The following is a 12,690-nucleotide window of genomic DNA, read 5'->3' on the forward strand; positions in this document are numbered from 1 at the left end:
GGCTCTGTACCAACAGCTCAGAGCCTGGAGCCTGCTTCAGATTCTGTGTCTCCCTCTCTCTCTGTTCCTCCCCTGCTCGTTCTCTGTCTCTCAAAAATAAATAAACGTTAAGAAAAAAAAATTTTTTTTTTAAAGAATCAACCTCACAGAATTGTGAGGATTAAGTTTGAGGACGCAGGTAAAACTTAGAGCCCGTTGTCTGGCACACAGGACGCACTCCACAAATGCTAGCTATGATGAATGACACTGTGGCCGGTGGGTTTAGAAAAAATATATAGGTGATTCTGCCTGCATGCAGCCCCTGCAAATGCTGGCATCTCCCGGTGTGGAGAAGACAGGGGAGCAGTGGGTTGAGGGAAGTGGAGGTCATTCACTGGCAGGAGATACGCTGTGCTCTGCGGTCAGCCTGGTGTGCCCTTCTTGCACTGCTGCGGTGAAGGGCGAGAGTGACCACCCTGCACTCCGTCCTCCAGCGGGACGGCACAAGGTGCAGGGCACACAGGTGCGCCCGCCCTGCAGCGGACTGTGGCGTGGGAAGGGTCAGAGGGGGACCTAGAGGGAGCAGCTGGGGTGGACGCGGGGTCGGGGGCGGGGCGGGAATTGGAGTGAAGGAAGCAAAAGGCTCTAGGGCCTCTCTGGCGCCTTCCTCCCACCCCTCCAGGGGAGAAATAAAAACCTGCCAGGGGGAGTCGGGAGGGGGTGCAAGTCTAGAGGCGCAGGGTTCAAGAATTCGTCCTGGGCCGCGCGAGCGAATCTGTCAGGCTCAGGGACCCAGCGGAACGCCAGCCCGAACCCCCCCCACCCCACCCCCCTCCCCGCGGCCTCGCGCTCCCCTCCGCCTCCCTCCAGCCGGCGCGAGCGGGCGGCGCGCTCCGGAGGGAGAGCTGGGCTGGAGGTTTCCTGCCCCCTCGGCGCCCGCACCTGCCCTCCGCGCCCGCCGCTGAGCCCGCGCTGACTGGGCAGCCGGGGGCGCCCCCACCCCTCTCCCCCCGGGCCGGGGAGCCGGGGGGCAGCGCCGGAGCCCGGGGGGAGCGCGGCCCCGCCGGCCGGCCGGCCAGGGCCGGGGGCAGCTAGGACGGCCCCGGGTAAGCGGCGGGAGGAGGGGAGGCGGGCGGTGCAGGGCCGGGGGCGGGTGGGAGCGGGGCGGCCGGGCCCGGGGGCCGGGACGAGGAGGGTGGAGGGGGACGGCGGGCTGGCGGGGAAGCGGCGCTGGGCGGCCACGTGAGAGCGGGAGCTGGGGGGGTGGGGGGGGGGTTGCCTGCCTGCAAGGTGCTGGAGGCGGAGAGCAGGCAGGGCTCCGGCATCCCCCCCAGACTCCCACCAATCAGGTCATGGGGAGCCCAGCATCCTCTGCCGCCCCCACCCGCCCACTCCCACATGAACGTGTGGGGACAGACAGCGGGCAGACGTGTGACTCTGCCCATGGGACCGCAAAGCCAGGGCCGCCAGTCTAGGGCAGGACTCCTGTGTCCAGGCCTAGGGGAGGGGACAAGAACCAGGCTTTGGCCCCTGTGTGTGTCCCCGGTCTCTTGCCGGGGCGCTGTCTGCAGACTCACTGCGGAGCGCAGGCCTTGGGGAGGGAGCCCTTAGGGAGCTGGGCCCTGATGCTCCGGACAGCCCTCTTCAGTCCCCACCCAACTAGGGATGTTGGGTTAATAGGCACTTAGACCCAGGACCCCCGCCTGAGAAGAGGGAGGGGACACTAGTCACCTCTGAGTCAGGGACAGGGCCACACTTGGGCCTGGTGAGTTCCAGGAGGGTGGCCCCAGCCTAGGGGCCTCTCTTGCATCCCCTCCCAGGCTCCAGCACTATGCCCCGTTTATTTCCCAGCAATTCTCCAGAAAGGGTTGATTTCTGTGCAGGGAGAGTGGCGTCCGGGAGAATCTGCAGGTAGGACACATCCTAGATACCTCTAAGTTGCCACACCCAGAGAGAGGTCAGGGATTCTTCTTGCATTCTTTGTCCTCTCTGCTTCCCCCAGTATGCCCCCCTCCTCACCTGCTTGTGCTGGTTATGTAATTAACCCAGCTGAGGCTCTCTGCCAAGCTCACAGTGTCCAGGGATGCCTGAGGGGCCCAGGGCCTGGAGGGATTTGGGGGGAGGAGGGACTGGTACGTACCCCAGTGGGAAGCCCATAGAAGTAGATAAACACCTGTTGGGGAAAGGACACGACATGGGACAGAAAGGAGATCAGGGTCCTCGTTTGGTTGATAGCTCAGCTGGCTGTATGCTTTTCACTTCCCTGAGTCTCTGGTTTTTAGTTTTGGTTTTACCTTCAATAAAACAGGGAGAAGAGTCTCTCTCCCTCCCTCTCTTTCTCATACACACACACACACCATACAACATGTATGTGAACAACAGCGCAACAGTGGATAGTGACCCATCCTGGGGTTGCTAGGAGGTCCCACTGAGATCTTAGTAAACCTCAGGTGAATGAAGGACCCCCGTACATAACCGTGGCCGCTGTTAGTTGAACACCTGCTGTTCCTGGCACTGGGTTTTACTTTCATGACCTCACAACACCCTATGAAGTTTCTTGCCCATGGACACATTTTAGGTGGCAGAGCTGGGAACCAAACCTTGGTGGGTCTCACCCCAAATCCTGCCTTCTGTTTACTGTCTGTACACATACCCAATAGATTGGATTTTCTGAGCCAGGCCAGACTGAGGGACATTCAGCTGTGAACTGCGCATATATGGAAAGAACATATATCCACAGAGAGGACATGCACATAACCTGAAAAGCATGGCCTTGTCGGAATCCAGCAAATCCGTCTGCCCTGGGCCCACATAGTAGGCACTGGTGTCACCCTCCCGTGAACAGTCCCTGGACAGGAGGTCTCAGGCGTGGACCAGCCTCCCTGGTCACCATCCCCAACAGAAGGAGAAGGCATCTGGTTAGGAGGTTTGCTTGGATTATCCCAGAAGTAGGGCCTGTTAACCCCACTTTATATGTGTGCAGACTGGGCAGGTGATTTGCCCTCTGACCACAGCTAGGAAACATCATAGCCGGGGTTTACCCCTAAGCTCCGAAGTCACCGAAACTGAGCATAGCAAGGTCCAACCCTGTAGCAGTCCTTTCCTGGGCACCTGCTATGTGCCAGGCCCTCTGAGTTTGGGAGGATGCCAGAGAATGAGACATAGCCCTTGGCCTGTAGGCATTGACCAGCTAGAAGCACTAAACTTGGAGGAGGTCGGAGGTATTGCAGCTTTGTGGAGGGGAGGCTGTTGCTGTCAGCTGTGTGCCCTTGGGCATGCTTCTCGCTCCCTCTTGAGTCTTCTGGAAAGGGGGATGGTTACCCATCCCTGAGGGCTACTGTTTTGACTATGGATAACCATGTGGCTGTGCTAACACTAAGTGTTCAACAAGTAGTGTGCTCCAGAGCCAGAGCAGTCATCTGGGCCAGGGTTCCCAACAGGATGTAAAATGTCCTGCCCAACAAAGGACTCTATCCACAAAATGCTGTGAATGTCTCTGATGAGACATGCTCGGCCTTGGCTCATCCTGGGCTCTATGGGAAAGTGGGGATTGGAGCAAGTCTAGGGTGCGTCCCACTCTGCTCTGCAGCCTGGCCTGGCTGGGGGGGTCGGAAGTGGCCACATGTCTGATCATAACACAAGAAAGAGTGATTCCCACCGGTGGGCGGGTGGCAGGAAAAAAAATGGAGAAGGGAGGGTGGAGAGGCTCTGGGTAGATGGAGCTAGGTGTTCTGGGAAAGGAAAGGCTTTCTGAGAGGCAGTAACAGCTTCAGCCAAGTTCCTGGGCTGGGGAAGTACAGGCCAGGTCCAGGGAAAAGCGGGCCCACCAAGCCCACCTCTTGTCCCCACAGTCCAGGTGGAGGCCGCAGAGGGCCCGGGGCAAAACAGGGGCAGCAATGGTGGGTCCTGACGGTGGCTGAGCCCCCAGCCCCTGGAATATGCAGCCCGGGGGAGCCCCAGGCAGCGGCGAGGACGCGGTGGCGGAGCGGGGCGGGAGGCATGGTCTCCACCTACCGGGTGGCCGTGCTGGGGGCGCGAGGCGTGGGCAAAAGTGCCATCGTGCGCCAGTTCCTGTACAACGAGTTCAGCGAGGTCTGCGTGCCCACCACCGCCCGCCGCCTCTACCTGCCTGCTGTCGTCATGAACGGCCACGTGCACGACCTCCAGATCCTCGACTTCCCACCCATCAGCACCTTCCCTGTCAACACACTGCAGGTAGGAGGGCCGGCTGGTGTGGCCAGCCAGGGAGTGGGGGGGTGGGGGAGGAGCTGGACTCCTGCCTTTTCCAGGCTCTGGCCCTGTCCCCATCCTTCAGGCTCTGAGGGCTCCATGCAGCACCACAGGCTATCCTGTCTCGAGCCATCACGTGTGTGCGGCTTTATTCAGTGCATCTTTAATGAGTGTATAACGTGTGGTGGGCACCAGGGCAGACTGGCGGGCAAAACAGATGTGCAGTTTGCTCTCCAGGAACTAACTCACCGTCGGGTGAGAAGGCAAACCGGCAATTATTACATAGTACAGTAAATGCTGTGGTCGGCATCAGCTCAGTGAGATTGGGCAGGTAAAGGGCAGTGGAGAGAAAGGCAGGAACACTAGATGCTATTAATACTCTGGGTTGTGCCCATCGTGGCCTCAGACCCTTGTCATCTAGGACAGCGGAAGAAAAAGCCAGGGCCTGGGAAAGGTATGTTCTCTGAGACTGGAGGCCCCAACCGGTCCTTTGCCTACAGGCGTTCCTTAAGTGATGCCCCGCCCCCTGGACTCAGGACTGGCTCACTGGGCACCCTTCCTGCAGGGGGTGGATTCAGATGCCCCCAGTGTCCTGGCTTATAGTGCCCCTTTCCCCAGCCTGCAGGGACCAGGCCCCCCTTCCATCTCTCTACCTCTGGCTTGAGAGGGGATAGGGTGCGAGTGGAGGCTTAGCTCTAAGACATATCTGCTCACTGAAGGAAGCCCCTGACAGAGCATTCAGAAGTTTCTCTGGAAGGAGAGGTAGGGGCCACAGCTTGGCCAGTTGTGACCACAAATACAGCAATCTCTGGGGCAGGGTCTAGGTCTCAGCACTGTCTCAGCAACTCCGGGCAGGAGGACCTTGGCCCAAGCCCAAGGGTACCTGTCTGTCCCACCCCAGGTGTGGGGGATTAACACCAAAGACAAAAACCTGATCCACACATGGGCCTCTTGGAAAAAGTGAGATCAGGGCAGCGCGTCTGGGGTCAGGGCCTTCTGGTTCTCCTCCACGGTGGACTTGAACAGCGGCCCAAGTGGATACTCAGATCTTGTGCCAGTTTTGCACATTGAGCGGCTTATTTTTTCACATTTTGTTGTAGATTTAATTTTAATTTAATATCGACTTTGGAATGGGTAGGACATAGTTTAAAAGTCCAAACTTTGTGGAGTGCCTGACCGGGTCAGTCAGTTGCGTATCCAACTCTTGATTTCGGCTCAGGTCATGATCCCAAGGTGATGGGATCAAGCCCTGCATCGGACTCCATGCTCAGCCTGGAGCCTGCTTAAGATTCTCTCTCTCTTTCCCTCTGGCTCTCTTATCTGCTCATGCCCTCTCTCTCTTAAAAAAAAAAAAAAAAAAAAAAAAAGTCCAAACTTTTTTTTTAAAAAGTTCAAACTGTAAAAAGGTACATACAGAGAAATCTCAATCTCGCCCCTGCCTTCTTCACCCTGATTCTTGCCCCACTCTCTATGGCCATTGTCAATTGGTTTTTTACTCCCACTTCCAGTGTTTCTATAGATAAATAAGAAAATGTATTCTTATTCCTTTCTTACAGAAAAAAAAAAAAATTGCTCTACACCTTGTCTTTTTGCTTTACGTTTTAACCTGGAGATCTTCCCCGAGTGTTAGTACCTGAATGTCAGTAGCATGGCCACACTGTGCCCTATCAGAGAGATGTACAATGGAGTCCCCTCTTGTTGGACAAGTGGGTTGTTTCTAGTCTTGCTGTCTTAAGCAATGCCACACAAATAGCCTTGTTCGTAGTCTCTCTGCACACAGGGAGGTGTTTCTGTGGAAACGAGCCCCCAAAATGGCATTGCCAGGTCAAAGGATGAATGCAGCTATATTTGGAAGGTATTGCCAGATTTCCCTCCCCTTCTAGAAAGTTGCCCATTTTGTGTTGCGAGGACTGTACGCGAATGCTAGTTTCCCTAAAGCCTTGCCATCAGGATGTATTGTCCACCTTCTGGAGTTTTGACAGTCTAATGGATGAGATGAGATATTCTCAGAATAGTTTTTATTTGCATCTCTGGTTGTGACCAAAGTTGAGCATCTTTTCATATGTGTAAGGGCTTTTGTGTTTCTTTTTTGACAACTAGTAATGCCTTTGTCCATCTTTCTGTTGGATTGTTGGCCTCTTTCTTCCTGATTGATCCTGAGTTTTAGACTCTCCAGGCTATCCAGGCTTCACACAAGAAAGGGACCCTGAGCAGAGAAATATAGAGAAAGGACCCTGCATGCCCAGAGGCCAATATAAAACCCCAGTGGCCACTGTCTGAAAAGAAAAGAGAAATACATTCTTCCCCAATGACAGATGAGATCCAGCCCAGAAGAGAGTGGCATTTTCTGAGCCTCAGTCGTTCCTTCTGTAGTCCCTCTCCTCCTATCAGAGGAGGAAGCTGAGGTTAGAGCAACAAATGCATGGTCAGCAGCCAGGTGTCCTTAGAACTGGACTCAGTTTTCAGTGCTCTTTCTTTGTTGACACAGCCTCAAGATGATTTCTTACAGTCTGGAACCCCGCACAGAGCTAGCTGGAAGGAAAGGTCAGTTTTCTTGCTCCCTCCCTTCAATCAGGAGTGAAGGCACAACCCAGACAATCAGGAGACTTCCTCTTCTCCCTTTTAGGCGCCCCCCCTCCCCAGAGCAGTGGGCAGGAGGGCAGGCTGGAGGCCCTCTGGAAGAGGCAGCGTGTTGGGGGAGAGGTGGGCTATCACTCTCAAAGGCCGGCAGCTGTTCCCTCTCCCCAGCGAAGGGCTGGAAGAAGGTGGGAGCCTCTCTGCCCGTCTCCCCGTCCCTCCTATTTCCCGCTGATATCCAACCCTTGCATGAGATGAGGGAGGAGCTGTGTGCACATGGGGGTCCCAGGCTCCCAGAGGGCACCGTGTCCAGCTGAGTGCAGTCTTCCCTGGCCTGAGAAGCCAGCTCCTGTTTCCCTGTGGTTTTAGATTTGTCCTCAGCATCTTCCCCCTGCACCAGAGTTAAAACTCAGCACAAAGAAAAGATGCCACATCATCTCCCTGGGGAAATCCACTGCAGCAGCTTCTAAGCCTTTGAGTTGGGAAGTGCTTTTCTGGAGCTGGACTTAACTCTCTACCCCTGCCTCTTTTCTTCCTGCTCTGAGGTGGAGAACCAGCTGTGGTCCTGCAAGCCTGGCCCCTGCCCCAGCACAGCTCATAAGCTGGCACCACAGGGACATGTCTGCACCCCCTCCGAGTCTTTTGCCAGGGCCCTCAAGGCAGAAGACCCTGGGTCTCTTTGTCCTCGGAGGCCTCCCCTCCCCCAGCTTCAGGGACCCCCTTCTTGTTCACACACCAGCTGCCTTCAACTGCTCTTGCATTTGCCATCTGCTGGAAGGTCAGTCAGCTCATTAGTCTCCTAAGGAACCTTCCCTTTAGTACACTGAGCCTTTCCAGGAGCCTACTCCTCTTGAGCTGCGGCCCCTCCTTGAGAATTTGCGACAAGCATTCAGGATGCTCTGACTCCCCGGAGCCGCCTTTGGGCCCTGCTCCACATCAGCCCCCACTGTGCGTCCAGTCTCAGTCTTTTTCTCCTCGATCCTGAGGGCAGCGTGGAGCACACAGAAAGGACATCGGGTAGCAATCCAAGGGCAGTGTTATAGGCGGCAGTTGCATTGATTCCAGCATGGAACAGGTAGGGTTCAAGACTGCAGAGAGCTCACCAGTCTAGGCAGTGCAAGTAAAGAGCCTGCTGAGAGCCAACACAGCTGGGAGGCACTCAGCAGGGAGGAGAAGGAGGCGTGTAATAATGTGGAAGACCTGGCTAGGGCCCTCTCAAGAGCTCACAACAGAAGCAGGGAACTGGGGATGGAAACAGCTCTAACCAAGGTATAACTAAAGGATTCTCAGAACACAGATGTTCTGGGTGCTCGGTCAGTTAAGCGTCTGACTCTTAACTTCGGCTCATGTCAAAATCTCACGGTTTGTGAGTTCGAGCCCCCCATTGGGCTCTGCACTGGTGCCATGGAGCCTGCTTGGGATTCTCCCTCACTGTCCCTCCCCTGCCCATTATAAATAAATAAACAAACAAACAAACAAACAAACAAACATTAAATAAAAATAAATAAATAAACATTAAAAAAAAGAGGAAGAAGAAGAACACAGGAGATGAAAGGCATAGTCTTCTGCTTGCAGGAAGGCTTCCTGGAGGAAGAGGAAGCATTTAAGCTGAGCCCTGGAAGATGCAGGATTTCACAGGATCCATCAACTAGCTCAGAGGGCTGGGCTCTTAGGGGCACTTAGTAAATGTACTGGAACAAAGGTCCGAATGGACGGATGGATGGATGGACAGGTTGGGCGATAAAAATGGGACAAGGCTGATCTCAGCTCCAGATGTGCACAGGACAGTGAGGGCATTAGCTCTGGAGGTCAGATAGTGTGACCTTCCCTATCCTGGCTTGGAGGTGGGGGAACCCCAATACTGAGCTTGTACATTTTCCTGGGCCAGGCTTCCTGTGATGGGTGGGTGTGGAAGGTTTGGGGTGCAGTGGCAGGTGAGAGTGCTGTCGGGTGTTTGGCTAGAGGTGGCTGGGGGCAAGGGGAGGTCTCCGAGTGGCTCTGACCTTGGCACTGGCTGGGGGTGTTGCAGGAGTGGGCAGATGCCTGTTGCAGGGGACTCCGGAGCGTCCATGCCTACATCCTGGTCTACGACATCTGCTGCTTTGACAGCTTTGAGTACGTCAAGACCATCCGCCAGCAGATCCTAGAGACGAGGTGAGGGCTGGGATACCAATGCTGGCTACTTCCTGTTTAAGGGTGCAACAGTGGGGTGCGCGCAGAGTTGCTAGATGAAATATCCTCTGGTTCCCGCACATTCTCCCTCTCTCTCTCTCTCTCTCTCTCTCTCTCTCTCTCTCTCACACACACACACACACACACACACACACACACACACACACACTATGTTATGTCCCCATTTCTAATAACTCACTTTGGGATTCTTACCATGGGGTGGCTAGTCTAGTGCAGTGCTTAAGAGCAGGGGCTCTGGGGAGGAAAAAAAAGTGTCAGGGTCACTCTTCTGCATGACTTTAAGCCACTTAACAGGTTAGACTCAGGTTCCTCATCTGGAAAATGGGGATAACAATAGTACCTACCTTTCAGATCAGTTCTGATTGGACAATATAAGGTATCCCGAGGGCTTAGCGCTGCAGGCGGAACACAAGTATGGTAGTAGCAGTATTGACCAGGCACAGCCTGCCCTTCTCGAAGTCCAGTGGTTGTGAGACCGGACTGTGGAGTTCTGAGATTCCCCCCTCACCCCCGCAGGGTGATCGGCACCTCGGAGACGCCCATTATCATCGTGGGCAACAAGCGGGACCTGCAGCGCGGGCGCGTGATCCCGCGCTGGAACGTGTCACACCTGGTGCGCAAGACCTGGAAGTGCGGCTACGTGGAGTGCTCGGCCAAGTACAACTGGCACATCCTGCTGCTCTTCAGCGAGCTGCTCAAGAGCGTCGGCTGCGCCCGCTGCAAACACGTGCACGCCGCCCTGCGCTTCCAGGGCGCGCTGCGCCGCAACCGCTGCGCCATCATGTGACAACGCGCCCGCCCGCAGCCGCATCCCGACGGGCGGGGACCTCCCCGGGGACTGCCGGGCTCGGGCGCGGAGGGGCGGGGTAGGACTCTGACGGTCCGGGCCTGCGACGGTCCCGCAGCCGCGCGCCTCCCGGTGAGGGGCGGAGGACGAGAGAGCCTCCGGTAACTGCCCAGTCCAAGCCCTCTCCTGGGCCAGCCGTCTTCCTGGGCCCGCTGCCCTTAGTGCTGGAGTTAGCGCAGTGCCCGGCCAGGCCCCCAAGGGGCGCCTCAGCCTTTTGGGATTGGCGGTGAGCGCGGGGGGTGGGGGTGGGGAGGTGCTGCCTTGGCCGGGGCCCCCACCGGTCTTCTCCAGAGAGTGTGTCTGTCATTGCCCTGCGTCGTCTACTCCTGTGTCTGTCTGCCCAAGCGTCTGTTGGCCCTTAGCTGTCTTATCCACCCTCCGGTCCACCTTCCCGCCCCCGGCTCCGTTCACAGGGCTCTCACTTCGTTCACCCCCTTGTCGCAGATCCTGGCAGCTTCTCTGTGAGGCCAGCCTTTGGACCGTCAGCACCACGGGCACAGGGCAGAGAGATGCGGGTGGCCCAAGGACCATAGTCAGGGTCCGAGGGTTGAGGTCAAGGGTCAGTCAGGGGGAGAAGGCTGAGTTCTCCCCCTTCCAGGGAGATCTCCCCGCCCAGCAGCCCCCAGAGACACAACAACCTACCTTCCAGCCTTAACTCGATGGTCCATCCCTGCCGGGTGCCCCTCATCCCCTTCCTGACCCCAAAGCCAGATCACCTCCTGGGTTAAAACTTTTTGTTTTCCTTGACAGTGTGGAGAGGGAATCCCCCAAAGGATAAATTTATTTCCATGATGCCAGATTCCAGCCCTCTCTTCCCCCTTGCGTTGGGTGGTCTGCAAGATTGGAGGATGTTGGGTTTGGGGGGCTGGTGGTGGGCAAGGTGGTGCCCTGGGAGGCGGAGGGATTAGGTTGTGCTAGTGAAGACTCTTATCTCCCCATCCCACTCCAATCTGACTGCCCCAGACCCTACCTACCTTGAATCTCAGATTTCTCTGATAAATCTGGGGAGGGGCAGAGCCAGGATAAGAATTATGGAGACCCCTGTCCTTGGGGGAGATATGCCCACATACCCACCCCTAGATGGAGGCCCTCAGGATCTGATGCCCCCTTGTCCCAACACCAGTTGGCCCTATGACCTGACTCACTCCACCCCATTTTCTCCGGCCACCTGGCCGGTTTCTACCTCTCGTCACCGGAGCTGATCACTGTCAGTTTTGTACCGATTTAGAAATAACAAAATCCATTGAAGATACTAGGAGCGGCCTGAGGGATTACTGGGGTACTCGGAGGGTGGGACCAATGGCGTGTGTCCCCTGCCCCCAGCTGAGTGCTCCTTGAGGCTGAGCCCTGAGCCCTGGTGTGGTGAGAAGATAGGAAGGTCACTTGTTAGAAGACGGGCAGATAGAACAACCCAGCCTCGATGTAGCCAAGCTGCAGCGTCTAGACCAGAAAAATCAGGTAGCCCAGAGTGGTGATGGAACGGAGTCTGGGGGAGGGGTCATGGGTGGGGAATTTATCCAGATCTAGTGTGAGAGGGAATCTGATTCTCCCTTCTACTTCCCCAGCTGATTCTCCCTCCAACCATGGGGTGTATCCGCAGCCCTGCAGTGACTGCCCTGACCTGGGGCAGTCCCATATTCCTGGGTTCTAGTCCCTGCTCTGCTCCATGACTTTGGGCAAGTGACCCGCTCTCTCTGAGCCTCCCTCTGAAACAGAGGAGGTGGCTCCCCTTCCCCACACCTTGGGAGTGGCTGGGAGGGTAAGGAAGAGGGCCTGCCCCCTTTTATCCCCTGCATCCCTGCCCCCTGGTTCACCAGGGGGCTGGGGTGAGGGATGGCAGCATCTCACCTGCCCCATCACTGTCACCCCTAGCTGAGGCACCTGAGGTGGGTGTGGGGAACCCAGGCCTCTGGCTACCCCTTGTGGGAGCCATTGGAATGTATTGCCTGGCCAACCCCCCTCACCCCCTCCACTGCACCCCAGGTATTTGATTTTGATTCCCTGCACTCCCATTCTGAGTCTCTGTCCCCACCCACCCAGGGTTTCCCACCACAGGGTCTGGAAGTTTGTGTGTGTGTGATGCCCATTGCGCTGTGATTGGAAGTCAGATTAAAAATCAGGGAGTGTTTTCCCTCGTTTCTGTACAATGTGTTGGCTCAGTTCCTGCCCTGAGAGGGAAAGGGTTCCCTACAGGGCCTGCCTGCTGAGATCTGCTGTGGAAGGACCACCAGGGTGATGAGGTGGCTCTGAATCCCAGAGCCTGGAGCAACCAGGAGAATTAAGAGGAAGAGTTTGGGACTCATCTCTCCCTAGCCCCCTAGCCCTCCAACTGATCAAAACCATCCTGAGGGAAAGCGAAAGGTCTCACCCTCCGCCCCACTCTTGGGAAAACTTTCATAACTGGACTCAATCCCAGCTCCTGCTGCTGTGTCTTTGTTCCCACTTGTGACCAAGCTTCAGCAGCCCTTTTGTGGCTGTGAATGGGATAAGAACAATCTCAACCATCCCTCTTGACTGAGTGATCTCAGTTCCCAAACCCCAGAGCAAAGTTTTGAAGTCCTGAAGTGCTCTGTCCCTGTCCATGGTGCTGACACACAAGCAGCTTCCTGGAGAGATTGGCTGTCTGGCTAGGTTGACTGAACCTCAAGAGAGGAAGCATCTCTCACCCCCAGTTCCCTGCGCCTCATCCCCTTCCACTCCAGTGGGTAACACTTCAAGCTTTACCTTCCTGCACCACCACAATGCTAGAGTGGGGGAGTCAAGAAGCTGGGGGCTCAGGAACAGACCCACAAATGTTTAATAACTTATAAGAGTTGTGGAAATGGTAGGCATGGCCAGAGGCCAGGAGTTTGGAGTTTGGGGAG

General features: G+C 56.1%; 1 protein-coding gene across 1 annotated transcript; it reads left to right on the forward strand.

Annotated features, from left to right (window-relative positions):
- The first annotated feature begins 2,129 nt into the window (after nt 1-2,129).
- RASL10B (RAS like family 10 member B) lies at nt 2,130-10,623 on the forward strand. The gene is made up of 3 exons (XM_042917055.1): nt 2,130-4,194; nt 8,816-8,940; nt 9,496-10,623. Exons 1-3 carry the CDS (start codon nt 3,979-3,981, stop codon nt 9,764-9,766), a joined length of 612 nt encoding a protein of 203 aa, XP_042772989.1. The 5' UTR covers nt 2,130-3,978; the 3' UTR covers nt 9,767-10,623.
- The last annotated feature ends 2,067 nt before the right edge of the window (nt 10,624-12,690 follow it).

Source organism: Panthera leo, chromosome E1 (genome assembly GCF_018350215.1).
Source record: "Panthera leo isolate Ple1 chromosome E1, P.leo_Ple1_pat1.1, whole genome shotgun sequence".
Classification (NCBI taxonomy): Eukaryota; Metazoa; Chordata; class Mammalia; order Carnivora; family Felidae; genus Panthera; species Panthera leo.